The 17,706-nt window shown below is 38.8% G+C and overlaps 2 protein-coding genes across 2 annotated transcripts in view; one reads left to right on the top strand and one right to left on the bottom strand.

The window, feature by feature from the left end:
• Positions 1–5,511: 5,511 nt before the first annotated feature.
• LOC131333549 (uncharacterized) lies at positions 5,512–7,365 on the bottom strand. Its single transcript, XM_058368124.1, has 2 exons — positions 6,927–7,365; positions 5,512–5,757 (listed from the first exon to the last, which is right to left on the bottom strand). Exons 1-2 carry the CDS (start codon positions 7,242–7,244, stop codon positions 5,623–5,625), a joined length of 453 nt encoding a protein of 150 aa, XP_058224107.1. The 5' UTR covers positions 7,245–7,365; the 3' UTR covers positions 5,512–5,622.
• Positions 7,366–9,069: 1,704 nt separating this feature from the next.
• The window catches only part of LOC131333319 (urease accessory protein G), a 30,415-nt gene continuing 21,778 nt past the window's right edge, over positions 9,070–17,706 (top strand). The window contains exons 1-3 of the mRNA XM_058367779.1: positions 9,070–9,193; positions 16,912–17,010; positions 17,150–17,341. Coding sequence (XP_058223762.1) covers positions 16,940–17,010; positions 17,150–17,341 — 263 coding nt within the window. The 5' untranslated portion in view covers positions 9,070–9,193; positions 16,912–16,939. The remainder of the gene's footprint in view (positions 9,194–16,911; positions 17,011–17,149; positions 17,342–17,706) is intronic.

The following is a 17,706-nucleotide window of genomic DNA, read 5'->3' as shown; positions in this document are numbered from 1 at the left end:
ACAGGCCTTAGTCCAGACTGATCTCAGTCTATCTCTCCTCTATAAATACCCCCCTTGCATTCATTTGCAAGGGATTAGCCACATCAAGAAGTGCCATCTCCATTCTTCTCCTATCTTGCTCTCTATTTTCTCCTCTTCTCTTGAAAGAGAAAGCAAGGCAACTCACTTCCATATATCTTACTGACATCCGATCACCTTCTAAACCTCCATCTTCCACCTTTAAGCTCCATACCATCTTCAAACCTCAATACAAAAAGGTATACCACCTTTACATTCTTTTCTGTTTTCGGCTCCTGAAGGGAACCAGTAAGGCCCAGGCTAGTAAGCAATACTAGTCCTGGCCTTAAACTGGTAAAATACAACGATCGTATGAGATGAGACATGGCGCACGCCAGTACACCTATGCCGTACGCCAGTCATGGCAGTACGAGCACTACTGGCGTGGGGATCATGGATCATCATTTCTATTATCTTACATTTCTGTCAATCACTTTAGCATGCTAAATAACCAGCTTACTGCTTTCTGTACATTTAGAGTTGCTTAGATGCTGTTGTTTATCCTTACTCTCTATCTGTTCAAAAAGGCCTCTGGGATCCTTCTGGTCATGTTCCAGAGCCCAGATGATGCAAAGCCAAGCACTAGATTAGGGTCAAATTGGCGCACGGTTGTCTACAACTGGCGTACGGCAGTTTGCCCCAGGATCCAGTGGCTGGCCATTGCATCTTAGTTTAATCTTGGCCTATTTCCTGTCCCCACTGTTTTTTGGGTATTCTGTTTTCTTTCGTGGCTTGAAGCCATTTTATCTGGCTGTAATTGTATATATTTTGCTCTATTAATTGCGTGGTTTATCCTGAGTGTGCGTTGGTCCCTTTCCAGAGCCCAGAGGATTGCAAACAAGGATTGAGAAACCAAGTGAGTGGAGTACGCCAGTTGGGTTGTGGCGTGCGCAGGTCCTATCTGCGTGCACTGGTTCGATCAGTGCACGCTGATACGGAGCCTGTTCACGATCCTTCAGAGCAGCGTACTCCAATTTATTCGGGTTGCTCAGTACTTATTCTCAATCTATATTTATCATTGCAAGCAAATCATCCATAAAGCATTTTGTCACATAAGTTGCAAGTTGTTATAAGTTTTAATCCCCATTAACTGTTCCCCCGCCCTAACTGGCTAGGAAAATGATCAAATGAGAGAAAAATGCAAAACATTTTACAAAATGCCCGAGTAGAGACCGATCTCCGGATTGGGCGAGAGGGGGTGCCATAAAACCGTTCTCCTTTCGTAACCTGGCTCCCGAACCTCAGATATCGAAGGTAACGACGGTCCAGTCTACAAAGCCTTTTAAAAATCAAACAAACGTGGCAAGCGTTTTCGAGTTCGGTTCCTTGGGTGCTCTCACTGCTAAAAACCCGAGTGGCGACTCTGAATCGAGGCGTTTCGCCGCACTTCCCCAAAAAGGGTCGCGCCCAGTTTTTGTAAACGAAAATTTCCGGGTCGCGTGCCCACAATTGGCCATCCATGTTTCATGCTACCATCGATTGTTTCAAATGTCGAGTTCGTATTTGTCCACTTGAGGGTCTTTGCTTTGAATTTCCTTGGGGAGCATCAAGAACTGTTAGAACTGTATTTGTGTGGATCTCGGGAGCAGAAGTTAGTGTATTGTTTATTGGTGAGTTTGACGCTAGATAAGGATGTAACCGTGCGCGGGGAATTACCCCTTGGGGTTTGCGACTTTTCAGATGTATTTCCGAAAGAGTTACATGGTTTGCCTCCTGAGAGAGAAATCAAGTTCACTATAGATTTACTTTTTGGTACCGCTCCTATCTTCGTATCTCCTTATCGTTTCACACCCGTTGAATTGAGAGAATTGAAAACATAGTTGCAAGAATTGCAAGACTTGGGGTTTATTCGTTCGAGTATGTGTGCTACCGCCCCAAAGAGCGCCGTATATTTTCTTTTTAGAAAAATTGTAGAGATCTGTAAATTATCCTATTTTCTTTAATAGTTTAAAATGTGTGGAATATCGTATTTTGAGATTGTATTGATGTTTGGAAGTGTTGGTAGCAAGCAGGGTTTGATTTGGTAACCGTTGCAAAAAATTCATTTTATGCCTAGCTTGAACCGGTACTGGCTGTTGCCCAGTACCGGTACATGATGTCTAGAAATTGGGTTTTTGGCATTTTGAAGGCTCTTGAACCGGTACTGGGAGTCGCCCAGTACCGGTACATGCTGTGTTTTTCTGCAATTTTCAGCACGCTTTTTGGACTTCTATAAATACCCCCCTTTTGTTATTTCTCACTCCAAACCCACGAAACACACCTGGAAACACCCCTTCTCACCTATCCAACTCCAATCTTACCTAAGACTCTTGATTTCAACCCCAAATCTTCAAGATCCAAGGGTTTTCAACCTCAAAATTACAAGATTCTTGCATTTGGTGAACCAATGGTGAGTTTTATATTCTTGTTCTCACTCCTTAATGCTTACACACGTTTTTCTCTCTCACCTCTCGATTATTTGTTGATCTTTGCTTGTTATTCATATTTTTGGGCTTTATTTACTCTAAATCTTGTATCCAAGCTCGGGTGAGGCTTGTCTTTGAAGGATTCAAGCTTATTGCTCTCGGCAGACTAAGGGTTTTGCTCAAAACCCATTGTGGTAGGGATTTCTTACTCTTGTTATGTGTTTATACGGTGTTTATGTACCTAGATCGTGTCTTGTTTCGTTGATTGAGGTTGTTTCTTCCGTTTTCGAAAATCTGCAGAACATGGTCTTTGTTTTTGGGGTTTTACGCCTTTTTAACCTCAGAATTGAATTTTGGTTCCTTCGTATGAAAGAGTAGACTTAAAGCCCGTTCTAATGCCGCTAGAATCACTCAAAACCGTTAAGAATTGAATTAATGGTGGATTTTAGAAATCAGATCATGAATCTGTCTCGTTTTCTGGGTTCGGTCCCAATTTCGAATGGCTATAACTTCCTCGTCCGATGTCCGTTTCATGTAAACTTTATATCGAATCGAAGGTCTTGAAGTCATCTTTCATTTGCCACCAGAATCTCCTTAAAACTCGTAGTACAAGAAACGTTATGACCATTTGAGTAGAGATGCGTAATTCTGCCGATGTCTGTAGCTACTCCTAAGGTTGTTATTGTTCTGTATTATGGCTCCCTATATGGTTAGTACATGTTTAAATTACTCTCGAGTATGATTGCTTATGTCATAATGGCTTGTTATTCGATCTTGTCTCTTGACACTCGATAGAGTATAATATTAGTGTCGTTAGGTGGGGAATGTACCGTAAGGTTGATTAGGACTAACGTGGACTTAAAGTATTTATCGATGTGCAATGGAGTGTGCTTATGAGCTTGTATACATAGTTAATGATGCAAGAACGAATGTGAACTTGGAAAGTGATGTCTGATTATATACGGATTGATAATGCATTTGTGTTTACGTGAGTTGTAAATTTTGAATTGAGGGTCCTGCAACGCAAGGTGTGGTAATACGGAAACCCAGGTAGAGAGAATTCAATGTGACGCAAGGGGTGGTAACACAGGTGAATGTCTCGCATGATGATGAGAATTATGATTGACAGTAGAAGTTCACGTTGTTGTTTGAATTGTTTGTTGCTTGAGATTATGATGGTTGAAAAGAAGAGAATAAACGATTGGCTTTACCATGGTTTTGAAAAGAAATGATTTTGGATTTTGAAAAGAGGATTTTTGATAAAAATCTTCCGGTATTCTTGAGCGAATCAATGGATCCGGTATTTAGGCACAAATCAACGGACTTCGGTATTCAAGCTCGAATCAACGGAGCTTGACCCGTGGTGGTCTTGTATTTTCTCAAAATTGTTTTGGAAATTAAGGGGAAAGTTTTATGAAATGAGACTCTATGGTGAATGGTATGAGTTGAGGAAGTAGTTGTGGCGTTCGTTCGAAAAGTTATCAAATGGTTGAACTATTGTTGTAGTTTGTTGGATTGATACGAGTTTAAGAGTTGCTTCTAGTTGATGTATGAATGGTTAGGGATATTTGTACGACGTCCAGGATTCTCCAGTCTTAGTTCGTTTGTTCGTAGTGGTAGCTCTTGTATCTCACGTTCATTTGTTAAAATTCATTCACTCTAGTTGCATACTTCGTCGTTTTTTCATATAACTTGAGTATAGATTTTCCTACTGGGCTAGTGTAGCTCAACCTATCATTTTCATGTACAAAGCAAGGAAATTGGCATGGTGTGCATCTCGTGATTGTTGATCTTATATTTTGAAGGTATAAAAGCGGCGACATTCTGCATTTGACTTGAAAGAATGATTATTGTAAACTGTAATATTATTTTGGTATTGACAACTTGGGGCTTCGAGCCAAGCTTGTATCTTTTAAATTTAAGTTCGTAAACAGGAGAAGAAATGTCATTTGGGTATTTTCGGTACTTCAGTAGAGATTTTATTTATTGTAAATTATTATTATTTATGTTAAAAATCGAGGGCGTGACAAAAATGGCCAACGGCGAATTCTTTTCGGTGTCGCCACCCGGGTTTTAGTGGTTTACCACCCGAGGAACCGAACTTGAATGACATCCATCGCTTTTTATTTGAAAATGGTTTTGATTACTGGTCCGTCATATCCAGAGATAACGTTGGTTTATAAGCCAGGTTACGAGAGGGGAAGGGTTTTACGACACCCCTCTCGCCCGACGCGAGGATCGGTCTCTACTTAATGCTTATGAAATTTTGAAATCATTTTGTAACTTAACTTTGATCAAATAGGGGAGGGGGAACAATAATAGGGATTGAAACAAAACATCTTGTGCATGCATGTGAGCAGTGTACAGTTGTGATAATAAGCATGAGATAGAATATGATAGGTTATACAACAAAACAGAATATTGATACTGCTAACACTATTGAGCGCTCAACTATGGACCTGAGCGCTCAAGAACTGGTGTTGAGCGCTCAGGTCCTGCTTCCTTGCAGGTTCTAAAACAACTACTTTTGGTTCTGGAAGGACTAGTGCACACCCAGAAACCATGTTAACTTGAAATAAATGTTTACAGAACAAAAAGAAAATTGGTGTTGAAATCACTTTTGAGCCCTTAACAGCACTCTTGAGTGCTCAAGAACTAGTCTTGAGCGCTCAGGTGTGAGGTCCAAAATAGTCTAAACAAAGACAGAAACTAATGCTAACATGACTATGAGAAGCATTAAAACTATCACATGGTCGTGTACATGGACTGTTTTGATACCATCGGTAATGCCCCAAGCAGATTGTTGGCCAAATACCTTGATTTTGATCCACAAGCCACACTACATGACTTAAAAGCTTAAGCCCAAGGTATTAGTAAATGAAGGAAGAGTATCATTTAACTGCACATAGTAAGAACATCAATAAGAAAACAATAGATCGCTATTAGCGGGATGAAAACAAAAAAAATCTAAAATTGAAAGTTGTCTTATCATCATATCAATCATGTAACGCCCCGAAAATTCGGAGACATTAATAAAATATTTAAAAGATTATTTTCACAAAAGAAATTTATAAATTTACTACGTCACTAGTTCAAAAGCATATGTCATTATATTACAATCGTTTTGAATAAATCAACATATTACAATTTCCAAATAAACTTAGAAGCTTCCAAAATAAAGTCGACTTAAATTAATCTGAGCGACTATGCGCACGGAGACCAAGGTTTTCAGCTTCTTTCTCAATAGGGTTGAACTCGATCGAATCGTACGACACTTCTGCTTCGTCTTCTCTACCTGGCATTCGAGTTACCAGGGCAACATAGTACCGTGAGCAATGACGCTCAGTAGCCAAAACCCACCCGAACCCATAACTTACAAGCAGCAAGAAAATATAATTGAAGTGCATTGACATAACATAAAGAGAGAACAATTAATCATTTTATTACTATTCTTCAACCTAAGTGAAATCTCGGATCTTATCCATAGATCCGTTCCTACCCATAATCTCTGGCACAAACACCGGTGTGGTCTGACTCCCCTTTTCTAGATCCGGATGAAAGATACCTAAGTTATATACCCGGGTATCCCATCCGCAACCATAAGTTTGGATAAAACTTCACCGGCAACGCTCAAGCGCCGTCTAGCCCGGGTTGTGACGCAAGCACAATGCCACCCTTATGTCCCGTCCCAACATCCGAGAGCCGACCACCACCATGCCGTACCCAGGGTTCGTAAATCCATACTTTCAACAGATCCCCACCAATCATTCATCAACAATACATCACAATGAGTTCCAAACCAGGATTGCCCGGAATCCAAAAGCACATCCTCTCACATTAACCATTTTCCATTAAACCTACTTTCACGTCTAATATGTTAAATCCGCACATCGCAACCAACCCAGGAAGCCTATTTGTCCAATCTATCAGTACAACAATCTTTCACACAATTCCACATTTTTCTAAACATGCTAATAGGCTAACAAGAATTAAATTCACGATATTAATAAATCATGCAATAAAACTAAACACGCGAATAATTTATCATATGATAAAATTAATCATACGATTCAATAATCCAACTAAACATACCAACATGCTAAAAATATTTAACCGTGCGATAATACTAATCATGCGATTAAAACAAATTAAGTTATTCCTTTTATTCTTTTTCTTTTTTTTTTTTGAAAACTAAAGTCTACGATTTACTCTTAATCACTTCGGGACTTAAAATATCATTTACTTATTCACTAGGGTGGTTTTCTGAGCTATTCAAATGTGCGGGGCTAAACTGCAATTATTCCATTTTCCATTTCAAATTCCAGTGGCCGTTATATTTCGGAAGAAAAACTGGGTTTCGGCCCGGACTTCGACCGGGGACGTGGGTTCAATTATTTTTATACTGAAATACAAAACAATCAATACGGAACATAATATATATTTAGGGAGGTGAATTCGGACTACCTCTCGTCCGGCGAAACGATTTACCAAGTGATTTTGGCGGCGGTTCGGAACGGCGACAGAGCTCGGCTGGGAATGAGCTCGGCTTAGGGTAAGCACGGCAGTGGAGTATTCCGGTGGTGGAGGTGGTGGCTCCAGTTGGTTATGGAGGGAGGCGGAGAGGAGGAGGTGATGATGGTTGTAATGGAGGAAGGAGGTGGTTCTCCGGAGTCCGGCAGTCATGGTGATAACCGGTGGTGGTGGAGAATGGAGGTGTCTCCTTCTTCTTCTCTTTCTCTCTCTCTCTCTCTCCCAATCTCTCGCTCTCTCTCTGCCGTGCATATTGATGCTGGGAACAAGAAATGGAAAAAGAAGGGAATATAATGGGTTTTGGATTTTTGGAGGGAGGATAATATCCTTTGGGTAAAAATGAGTTGTCGAATTTTGATTGGAGGATAGGGAACTTTTTTTTTTTCTTCTATTTTTTTTCTGTCTCAGCCGAAAGTACGAAATGGAAAAAGGGAGAAGAAATGGGTTTGGGTTGGAAAAATGATCCGGTGCAACACATGCACACTAGAAAAATTATTCACCGGATACGCGCGCGTGCACAATCGATTACGGAAATAAAATTGGTGTGACAACATAAATAATTTTTCGCATTAAATAAACTAACGAGCAAAAATAATATTTTTGTTTTGATGATTATTATTATTTATTAAAAATACCGGGTCTTTACAAATCAAGCATAAACAAATGTAAGGATGAGCGAGGAAAGGAGCTTGTCCAAGTTATGGATGGAAACATCCATAATCTGCACAAAATTTGAGCACATGCCAACGAAAAACATCAATAAAATTCATCATCGATGAACATTCTTTCCATTCTAGGCCCACTGCTTAAAGAATCAGTGAATCACTTTTTCTTTATTTATTGATTGTAATTAATGATTTCTTCTGTAATTGAGCTAATTACACAACACAATTAACACTATATCAGGCTTGATATCTTTCACGTACATATACACACGACCTAAAGAATAGAAATACAAATCACTAAGCGTATAAGGAATTAGACAATATTCAGTACTTCCAAGTTCCAAACACATCCCAAAACCGAAACATTTTTTTGAACCGGTGAAGTTATATATACGTGGTATAACTTTGGTAGTAAAATTGATTTTTTCAAAAGTTTGGGAGTCTATTAGACATTGAGCGTAGGTTTTGGGGGTATTTTGGAATTTACCCTTTTTTTTCTCCAACGCTCTCTCACCCTCACTCCCACTCTCTCTCCCCTCCTCCGACTCTCCTTCTTTCGGAGCTTCTTGGTTTCATCGGTCGCCAATCGGTCGCCATTCATCTCCATCCAAATAACAGGTTTATCTCCTCTCTTCTTCCTATTCTGGACCAAAAAATTTCGGGTATAAAAATCTTGGGCAAGAATCCTATAAATTTGACGACTTGTTAATGGGAGGGGGGTAGAAAAATTTGGGGGTTGAAATTTCTGCGAGATCCCATTAACAAGATTGGTGAATTTTTAGATTCATAATCAATCCAACCACGAAAAGGAGGGAACTATTGAAGTTTTTGTAAGAATATATTAAATGTTTTATCCCTGCATGTTCAATTTATTATTTTCTTGAGATTGGTGTAATTGAACTGAAAAACTTGTTTGTGCATTGAATATTGTTATTCAACGAGTGTAAAAAGGGAATTTGGGAAATTTTGGCTTTCACTCTTTTTGTTTCATTTAATTCTTTGTTTGCATGGGTATTTTTTGACCTAGTTGTACAGTGTGTAGACTTAAAACCCAATTAGGTCTTGAGTGATGTGATGTCTTGAAATCTTGTCAATTGGTAAATTCATGAAAAACTCATGGCCTTTCGTAGTTTGAGTTCGGGAAGTATCAGTTCAGTTGTGGTATTTCTAATGTCTCAAAAATTGAGGTGTTGAGCTTTCTGAGATCTGGCTCTCAGGTTGGAAAATATTTGTTTCCATTCCAAATCATTGTTGTATTTGTTCACTTGAAAGATGTTCAATTGTGCACTAAATTTTTCGTATGGTGAATTTTTGTAATTATTGAATGGGAGGAGGTAGAAATAGTTTTGAAGTCTTAAAATATACAGAAGCAGAATAAACTAGTGTGCGGAACTCACTTTTTGACCCCTTCAAAACATACTTTTGCAGAGTATGGGACACGATGTTTTGAAATCCTGTGAATTGGTGAATGTGTTATATATTATAAGTAGTGCATGGAACTCATTTTTTAAAGTTTATGGGATGTGAAGACCACTGGTAAATATATGCCTTGACATGTATAAATTGCAGACTGTTGGAAGTGGAACTCACATTTTGTGCATATTCTAGTGATCTGGTTCATGTGATTTGCGTTATTTCTAATTGTTACAAGTTTGTGAACTCGTGGTGCCTTTACATCTTTTACTTAGTTTAATCCATGGTATGTGTCTTCTTATGATAAGTTGTTGTGACTGAAGTAACCTAGACAGCTTGTGGCTTATTGGCAGCAAATGAGCTCCCTGGATTGTTCTTTGGTTTTTGGTATTTTGTTTTTGATTCCCTATTAGTTGCTCTCTGTTTATTGAAAAAAATGGGAATGTTGGCAGTGAATAAAGGATGTGTTTTTTTTTTTTTAAATTTTTGTCATGGGAATTTCCATTGGAGACGTTGTAGATCAAATATGGCTGTTGGAGAAGAAATTGGAGGTTGATAAATACCTGCCGAAGTAGGAGAGAGAAAGTAATAGTATTTAATAGGATGGTGTTTAAAATGAGAATATTGTTGTAGTGTTGAAAGGAAAAATGGCTATTTATAATCAACTGTGAAGGTTTAGCTATCCAATTTATCTAGTTATTCTTGTACATGCCCTCAGTTTCTACTCCAGTGTTTTTTGATTTGTGCTTTCTAGGGCTTTTTTCCGGCATTCCTAATTTCTTACCCCTGTCATAAATTGATAGTTTTCTTTTTGATCTTCTGTGAAAATGATTTTTTTTTCTATTTTTCAGAGGACCGATTATAGAAACTAGCTCAAACAATTCAAATTACATAGCGAGCGGGTACTTCTAGGGACTACAGCCCTAAGCAAGCAACCCTTATAAATCACTGGTCACAATTTTCTTTCTTCAGATCAACAATAGAAGGTGAAGAAAAGAGAAAAGATGGTGGCAGCCAAAGTTCTACCCCTCTCCTCTTCCTCCTTTCTCTCATCTTCTAAAAAATACTCGCACTTCGTAGAACTGCCACCACATCACCACCACCATTTTACCCCTAATAACCTCAACTTCAACTTCAAACTCACAACCGCCGCCGCCGCCACCACCACCACCACCAAGTCCCCATTCATCACTCCATGCCTCAAATCCCCTCTTTCACTTTTAGGCTCCTCCCACGACCCATTGATCCCACCCCAGCTCCGAGTTAACATCTACTCCGAATCCCCCCATTTTATCCAAAAATTCAGAGGTAAAACAATCGTAGTCAAGTACGGTGGTGCAGCCATGAAATCCGAGTCCCTCCAATCCTTCGTCATCTGCGACCTCGTCCTCCTCTCTTGCGTCGGCCTCCGCATAGTCTTCGTCCACGGCGGCGGCCCCAAAATCAACCACTAGCTCGCCCGCCTCAACATCCAGCCCAACTTCCTCTATGGCCTCCGCGTCACCGATGCCTCCACCATGGAAATAGTCTCCATGGTCCTCGTCAGAAAAGCCAACAAACACCTTGTCTCCTTAATCAACAAGGCCGGCGCCACCGCTGTCGGCCTATCCGGCATCGACGGTCGCCCTACTTTTAGTTTTTGGTTTTGATCCAAGAGCTGTAATTTATCTATTTTCAATCGAAGGGCTGTAATTCATTGGGAGTATGGTGCTCCTATACCACTTGGGAGCACCACAGAAGTTTTGCTACATGTGGCATCTAGCGTGAAACCTCAAGTTCCCCAAAACGAGTCGCCTCTTCTCTCTCTGCTGTAGAGACCCGTATTTTTTAGGTCGTATTTTTCTCTTGTAAACGTACAGCCCGTTGAGATAGACGGTAAGGGTATTTGGTGTGGCGTATTCGTGGAAGGATATAAGAGTAATTGAGCGAGTGGTGCATGTGTGAGATTGTGGTGTGAGAAGTAGGGGATTACTCCCACACCTCTATTATTTCTCGAGGAGGAGAATAATTCTCATTTTCTCTCTTTCTCACTCTCGGTAGTCTCTTTCCTCCTCTCCATCCGAAACTCTCTCCTCTCTTCGATCTCAACACCTTAGAGCGTGATTCCGAACGAAGTCCAAGAATTAAAGTTGCTATACGGAGCATGGGCTTTCCGAATATCCAATAAAATTCATGATCGGACCTCGTGGAGCTTCGGTTGACTTGGTCAAACGGTTGGGTTTTGCTCTAAACCCACGAGGTAGGAATTTCTTACTATTGTTATGCGTTTATACGGTATTTATGTACCTAGATCGTGCCTTGTTTCGTTGTTTGAGGTTGTTCCTTTCATTTTCGAAATTCTGTAGAATAGGTCACTGTTTTTAGGGTTTTTCGTCATCTTAAACTTGGAATTAAATTTTTTTCCCCTTAATATGAAATAGAGTAGACCTAGAGGCCGTTCTAATGCCGCTGGAATCACCCAAAACCGTTGAGAGTTGAATTAATGGTGAATTTTAGAAAACTGGTCACAAATTTATCAAGTTGTTGTTAGAGAGATTCGAATTGCTTCTGTAAATGCCTGTTTTTCCATTTTTTGAGTACGAATTTGACTAGGGTTCCTCCACATCTTTTAAACTTCATTCAATCGTGCAACTTTTGGGACTAGAATCGCTCAAAAATATTAAGAACTCTATTTATAGTGATTTTTAGAAAATTACCCTGTAATATGAAAATCTAGGCAGGTTACAGAGCATAATTTTTCATTGTTTAGCTATGGTTAAACAACCCTATTGGTTATGGGTCCTTATGAGTTTGAAAGATTGGTAAGTTGGTGACGTTTTGGCATTGGAATCATTGAAAAATATTGAGTCTGCAATTTTAATGAATTGTTGAACACTGACTGCTCTGCTGTCTGGATTGGTTTTTGCTGTTGGGGTATCAATCCCCATGTTGTGGGGGATCGATCCCCATGCTCTTTGGGATAGTTTTGGTTCGTTTGATTCTCGTTCGACTGTTTGACTCCCGATCACTTCTAACACCTTTTAAACATCGTTAAACCATCCCTAAGCTTGATCACTTGAGTTCCAATGATTCGTTGATCATTCAAATTCCTTCGATACTCGTCAAGTGTAATCTTAGTGTCGTTGTAAACGGAATACGTGATGTAAGGTTGTTTATGTAAAGACCCTTGCCTAATTTTAATTTATTTTATTTATTGATGTTACGTGCAATTGTAATTAGATAATTTTGTGAGCAAAGATTTTTTTTAATTTTTTTTATATATGCATGTGTATGTTCGGTTGTGTAGGCCCGAGTTTGCGGGCCATAAGATGAGAGTGTTGGGGGCCCACTTTGAATAGCTTTCACAATTAGTTGCTAATCATTCTTATAGCACATGGGTCATAATTGAATTACTTATTAACTAATAGGACTTGAGGGAGTACCTAAGCAACTAGTAGGGTATGGGGTGTAATTTTTACACTTAAAAGGCTAAATTGAGGCTTGTTCGGACAAAAAAGCCATTGGCTTTCCCGCCAAAAATAAACCAAACAAACCCACATAAAAACAAAAATAAGCCAATAAGCCACTTTTTCGTCTTTATTCAAAAAATATTGGATTTCGATCAAAATTTTATACTTTTTAGATTCCTCTCGTCATGAAGATGCAATAATCTCCAAAAAAAAATGAGAATAAGCCAACTAATACGAAAAAAATTTGAATAAGTCACTTTGGCTTATTTGTCCGAACACCAGGGAGACCCGATTCCCCATTTTTTTTCTTCCTTCTTATTTTTCTTTTCCTGCGTCTTCTCTCTCTCTCTCTCAAACTCCCCACAAACCCTCATTGTTCAACCCCAGAATCGGAGGCCAAAATTCGAGAATCTCGCATGAAGGCAAGAAGCAAACGTGATCTATGGACAGAGGGCTACACATTGAACCAAACGAAATCTAAATCAGCCAACTTTGGAGTTCCTAGCAATTTCGGCATTTCATCATTTTGGAAGTGTCTCTCTCTTTTGAGGTAGGGTTTTCTACTAGCTACTTTAAAATGCAAGTAGTGTGTTTGGGAACTAATTATTTTCATGTATTCAAGTAGTATACTGACCTATGGAAAGAAAAGCCCTAATATGTTCCAAGTGTGTATGATATATGTGTATCTTGTAGTGATCCTGGTTTTGATGGGGGGTTTTGGTGATCTTCTAGCAAGAGGTATGTCGATGTATCTGTTTTCTGCGGAGACATGACTTTGCACGAATTTTTAAGAGCGTCAATCAATTTTCAAATGATCTGATTTTTGGACTGATTATTCTCTTTATTATCTACTATGAGTGTGATTTTTCGTGAACATGACTCATTTGGAGAAAATAGATCAAATCCAACAAGTAGTGGAAGCCTGTTTTTCCTTCCTGCGAGCTGTCAACTTTGAAACGACCTTATTTCTTCTACAGGTCACATTTTTGAGTGATTTTTGGGCACAAAGCTAGAAAAATGTCTTAGCTTTCAAACCCAACTGGTCTTATCGAGTTTGATGAAGTTTTGAGTGAGTTATGATCATTTTTCGAGGACTGGTTCGTTCAGGACCAGCGCTGATGTTCCTTTCACAAATGCAAAATGTAGACCTTCCTTTGCACATCCGAGAGTACCGTTGTGTTCCTAACAAAATTTCGCATAAGAGGGGCGAAGGAGAGGTTCATAAAGTGTTATATTCTATTTTATAGGAATTTTTAAATGAGCATACTGCATGCTGAGTTTTGGGCAGAATGAACGTAGGATGCACCCTAGACTAACTGGAGTCTCGTGACAGCTTGCTGGACTTGTTCTTAAGAATTGGTGTGTACATGCAAACGTGATATGTGAGTATGTTTGAGTAAATGAAAAATGTGATTTGTGGGTCATTGTTATACGCTTATAAGATGTTTGACATAAAGCGAAAAGAAGAAGAAGAAGATAAACTCGTTCTTGTAACTAGACACCATAGCTTATGATGATTGAACTTATCTTTTCCTTCTTACTTCGTTTGATATTGTTTAATCTCGATGTTTTTATTTGAAGATAGACATTGATGGATGTAGTGTTTGATTGGGGGCATCGAGAACATTATGCTTATGGGTATTTGTGATTCCTATTGTGAGGTTATGTTTATTCCTAGCTTACTTGAAACTTGAAAGCAATATCTTGGGTACATAGATGAATTGTTAGTATCTTGTAAAAAGCACATTTTATTTTTCTAGTGTCAAGTCTAGTAATGGGTAATGTGTGGAAGAGTTGTCTTGACTAAGGAAAAATGATGAGGTACATTTAAGCCAAATAGCTTGCACTCTGATGTTTGGATTTCTTTGGGTTTTGTTTAAGTTAAGAATTTACCTATATGTAGGGTTTGGATGATTTGGAACTGGTACTTCTTATGTGGGCTCGTGAGCCAAGTATTGGCGGCCGACTTGGCCATTTGCTTATTATGTAGGTGGAAATATATCATGACTTGATGATAAGTTTATAATTGTCTAAGCGAATTCTAGATTATGACTTTGTTGAAATTATGATTAGTAGCCCGAGAAATGGGTTGTGAATTTGGGATGCATCTTAGAATGGCTCCTGGGGTGAGTGTGTCGGTCTACAACTCTTGTGATTTTGGATATTTGAGATGAGCTCAAGCTCGGTTTGGTTATGACTTGTTACATGGTAATTTGGATTTGCTATCGTATTGTATCAGATTATTTTTATTGTTATTTTGGTTCGACTTGAGATAAACTTTGTTTCGGTTTGGTTTGGGTTCAGTATTTGAAAATTTGGAGTTTTAACCTATCGGATCGTTTGTTCATTTTTATTATTTGGGTTTGATACATGAGGCGTAAATGTTACTATGTATTCATTAGTTCTTTGGCACGAGGTATTCAATTGTTTTCTTTTGGGTTTATTAAAAATCGTAAGTCTGCATGTACTTATTCACAACTCAAAGTGTTAAAAAGGAAATAGAAAGAGAACATGTTGGTCTTATGCAAGAAAGGTAAGGGCGCTATGTATTTAATAGTTCTCATTTGGACTTATTAAAAGGACAGTATCATCCTCTGGCAACTTGTTTTATGTTTGAAGGATTTTGGTTCCATTTTATTTCGGACTTGGTTTATATTTACTACATATTTTGTTGAGCAAGTAGAATTTTGAGTTTAGTAGAAATGGGTGTAAGGGTACAGGCATTCATATTTTTAGGCATGTTACTTGCATCTTTTAGTTTCTAGTAGAATATGTGTGGGCGGTCGTGCTCACCCCTACCTTACAGGTTCGAAGGACAAGGATAAGCTTTGACGGACACGATGGTGGAGCTAACTTTTGTGTTTAGATAAGTTGATCTAAGTAATGTTTCTGTAGGCTTTGATGATTATCTGTTGACTCCTTGTATATTTTCTTTTACTATGGGCATGTAATGATAAGTGCTAGATTCTACTCTAGAAATGTTTTGCTATGTTTTTTTTTCTTAGCAAATGGAAAGAAAAACTTGTACTTTTATAGTGTAGGTGAATTTTGTAGGAATTAAGTTGCATTTTGGTGCCTCGGTGGCGAATTGAAAACTTTGAAAGATTTGGAAGTGATTACTTGTTGCTATTCTCTTAATTTTGGATGGACTTATAATTCAATGCATGATGGAATGAAAAGAAATCGTTTTTTTTTATTGACTTGGTGATAATATTCTTTTTATTGTCCATAAAATGATATAATCGGTTTAAAATAGATTGGGTCGTGACAATTTAGGGCACCGAAGGTTATGTGGGACGTTGTGGAAAGTATAGTTGGTAGACGTGAGCTTTTCTATTGATCTAAGTGGTAGCATAGTAATGCGTGTCCGCATGACTCACTTATCCTTCAAACTCTTTTGGCGCCGTTTCATGAGATCTAAGTATCAATATTAGCGGGTAGTATGTCGTAGAGTCGCTATGGGGTTGGTACAATATTGTGATATACTAAAGAAAAAGGCGTGTACTCATTTACAGTCGATGTTCTGTTCGTTTGGAATACATTGAAATGTGATTGTCGATGCCTGTTTGACCTATTAGTCGGTTTGATTGGCGTGCTTTATTATGACATGAGATTAGAGAAGTGTTTGTTGAAGGAGTTGTATGATTATTGGGATTTGAGTGGCTATAATTGAGAATTTGAATGGGGAAGTGGCTGCAACGCAAGGGGTGGTAATGCAGACTGCAACACAAGGGGTGGACATGCAGAGTGGTTGAGATTATGAGGAGTGTCGAAATAGTTGCGAACCTATTGTGAGTACGTTTGATTGATGTGAGTTTATTATAATTCTTCTACATTAGATGCGAACTGTTAAGAATACTTACAAGATGTTTGGAACCCTTTGGCCGTAGTCTGCCTTCCGTTGTGATAAACCCATGTTTCTCATGTTCACTTATCGAATTCTTTCACTCTTTGTGCATACTTCATCGCATTTTCATATAGCTTCAGTATAGATTTCTCTACTAGGCAAGTGTAGCTCACCCTATCATTTTCAGGTACGAAACAGAGGAGTTGACTTGGCGTGCTTGTTGTGCATATTTGATCATAACTTTGAAAGGTATCCACGAGAAGTCGCATTGCATAAGATTTGAAAGAGTATTTTGGAAGAATGATTATTGTGAACCGTAAACATTATTATTATTATTATTTTTTGATCGACTCAGATACACTGTATTTTGATTAATTGGGGCCTTTGAGCCAGAAATGTAATCAGTGGAATCAATATAAGAACAGTGAACTGAAAGGTCTTTGGGGTATTATTTGTATTACAATGATGACTTTATTTATTAAAAGTTTTTATTATTTATGTTGAAAATCGAGAGCGTGACATCTGCTACTTATCGCGCTCCACAGTTAAACCTAACAAAGCCTGCTAGAATCAATGGCGTCACAGGACCATCATCACAACCATGAACACGATGATGATCACCACCACCGTGCCCATGGACACGAGTAATCAATCTTTCTTTAATTTCGCATTTATATGTTTTTTCCCCTTTGTTTCATTCGAAGCCTCTCAATTACATTTACGTGCTGTTCATCAGTTTTTCTATCCTAATCTAATCTAATCTAATCTAATACCGTATAACAGCCACTCTCACGGTGATTCATCGTGGGTGGGCCCAGACGGGAAGGTGTACCACAGCCACGATGGACTCGCACCCCATTCACACGAACCCATCTACTCACCTGGCTACTTCACCAGAAGAGCACCTCCTATCTTCACCAGGGATTTCAATGAAAGAGCTTTCACTATTGGTATTGGTGGCCCTGTTGGTACTGGGTATATCTCTCTCTCTTTCTCCCTCAATTCACTACCCTTGTATGTATTAATGTATGTGTAAATATAGGTGTATACTGATATTTGAATATTGCAGCATGAATTTGATGTTATTTGGATTGGATCTTTACAATGAATGCGTTTAGTCCCAAGGGATTGGCCTAGTGGTTAAGGCCTGGGACTTGGGGGTTTGCTCTTTCCTAACATCTTAGGTTCGAAATCTCTCAAGTGCTATCAACTCCTTTGGGGCCAGAGCGTATGGAGCATTTACTCCATCTTGAAATGCTGCCACACAACCCCCCGGTCCTAGGATTAGTCATAGGGCGCATAAGTTGACCTGGACACTTGGTTATAAAAATATAAAAAAT

The sequence above is a fragment of the Rhododendron vialii genome, chromosome 7a, assembly GCF_030253575.1.
Source record: "Rhododendron vialii isolate Sample 1 chromosome 7a, ASM3025357v1".
Classification (NCBI taxonomy): domain Eukaryota; kingdom Viridiplantae; phylum Streptophyta; class Magnoliopsida; order Ericales; family Ericaceae; genus Rhododendron; species Rhododendron vialii.
The sequence above is the reverse complement of the archived record's forward strand: the minus strand, read 5'-3'. Positions and strand labels throughout refer to the sequence as shown.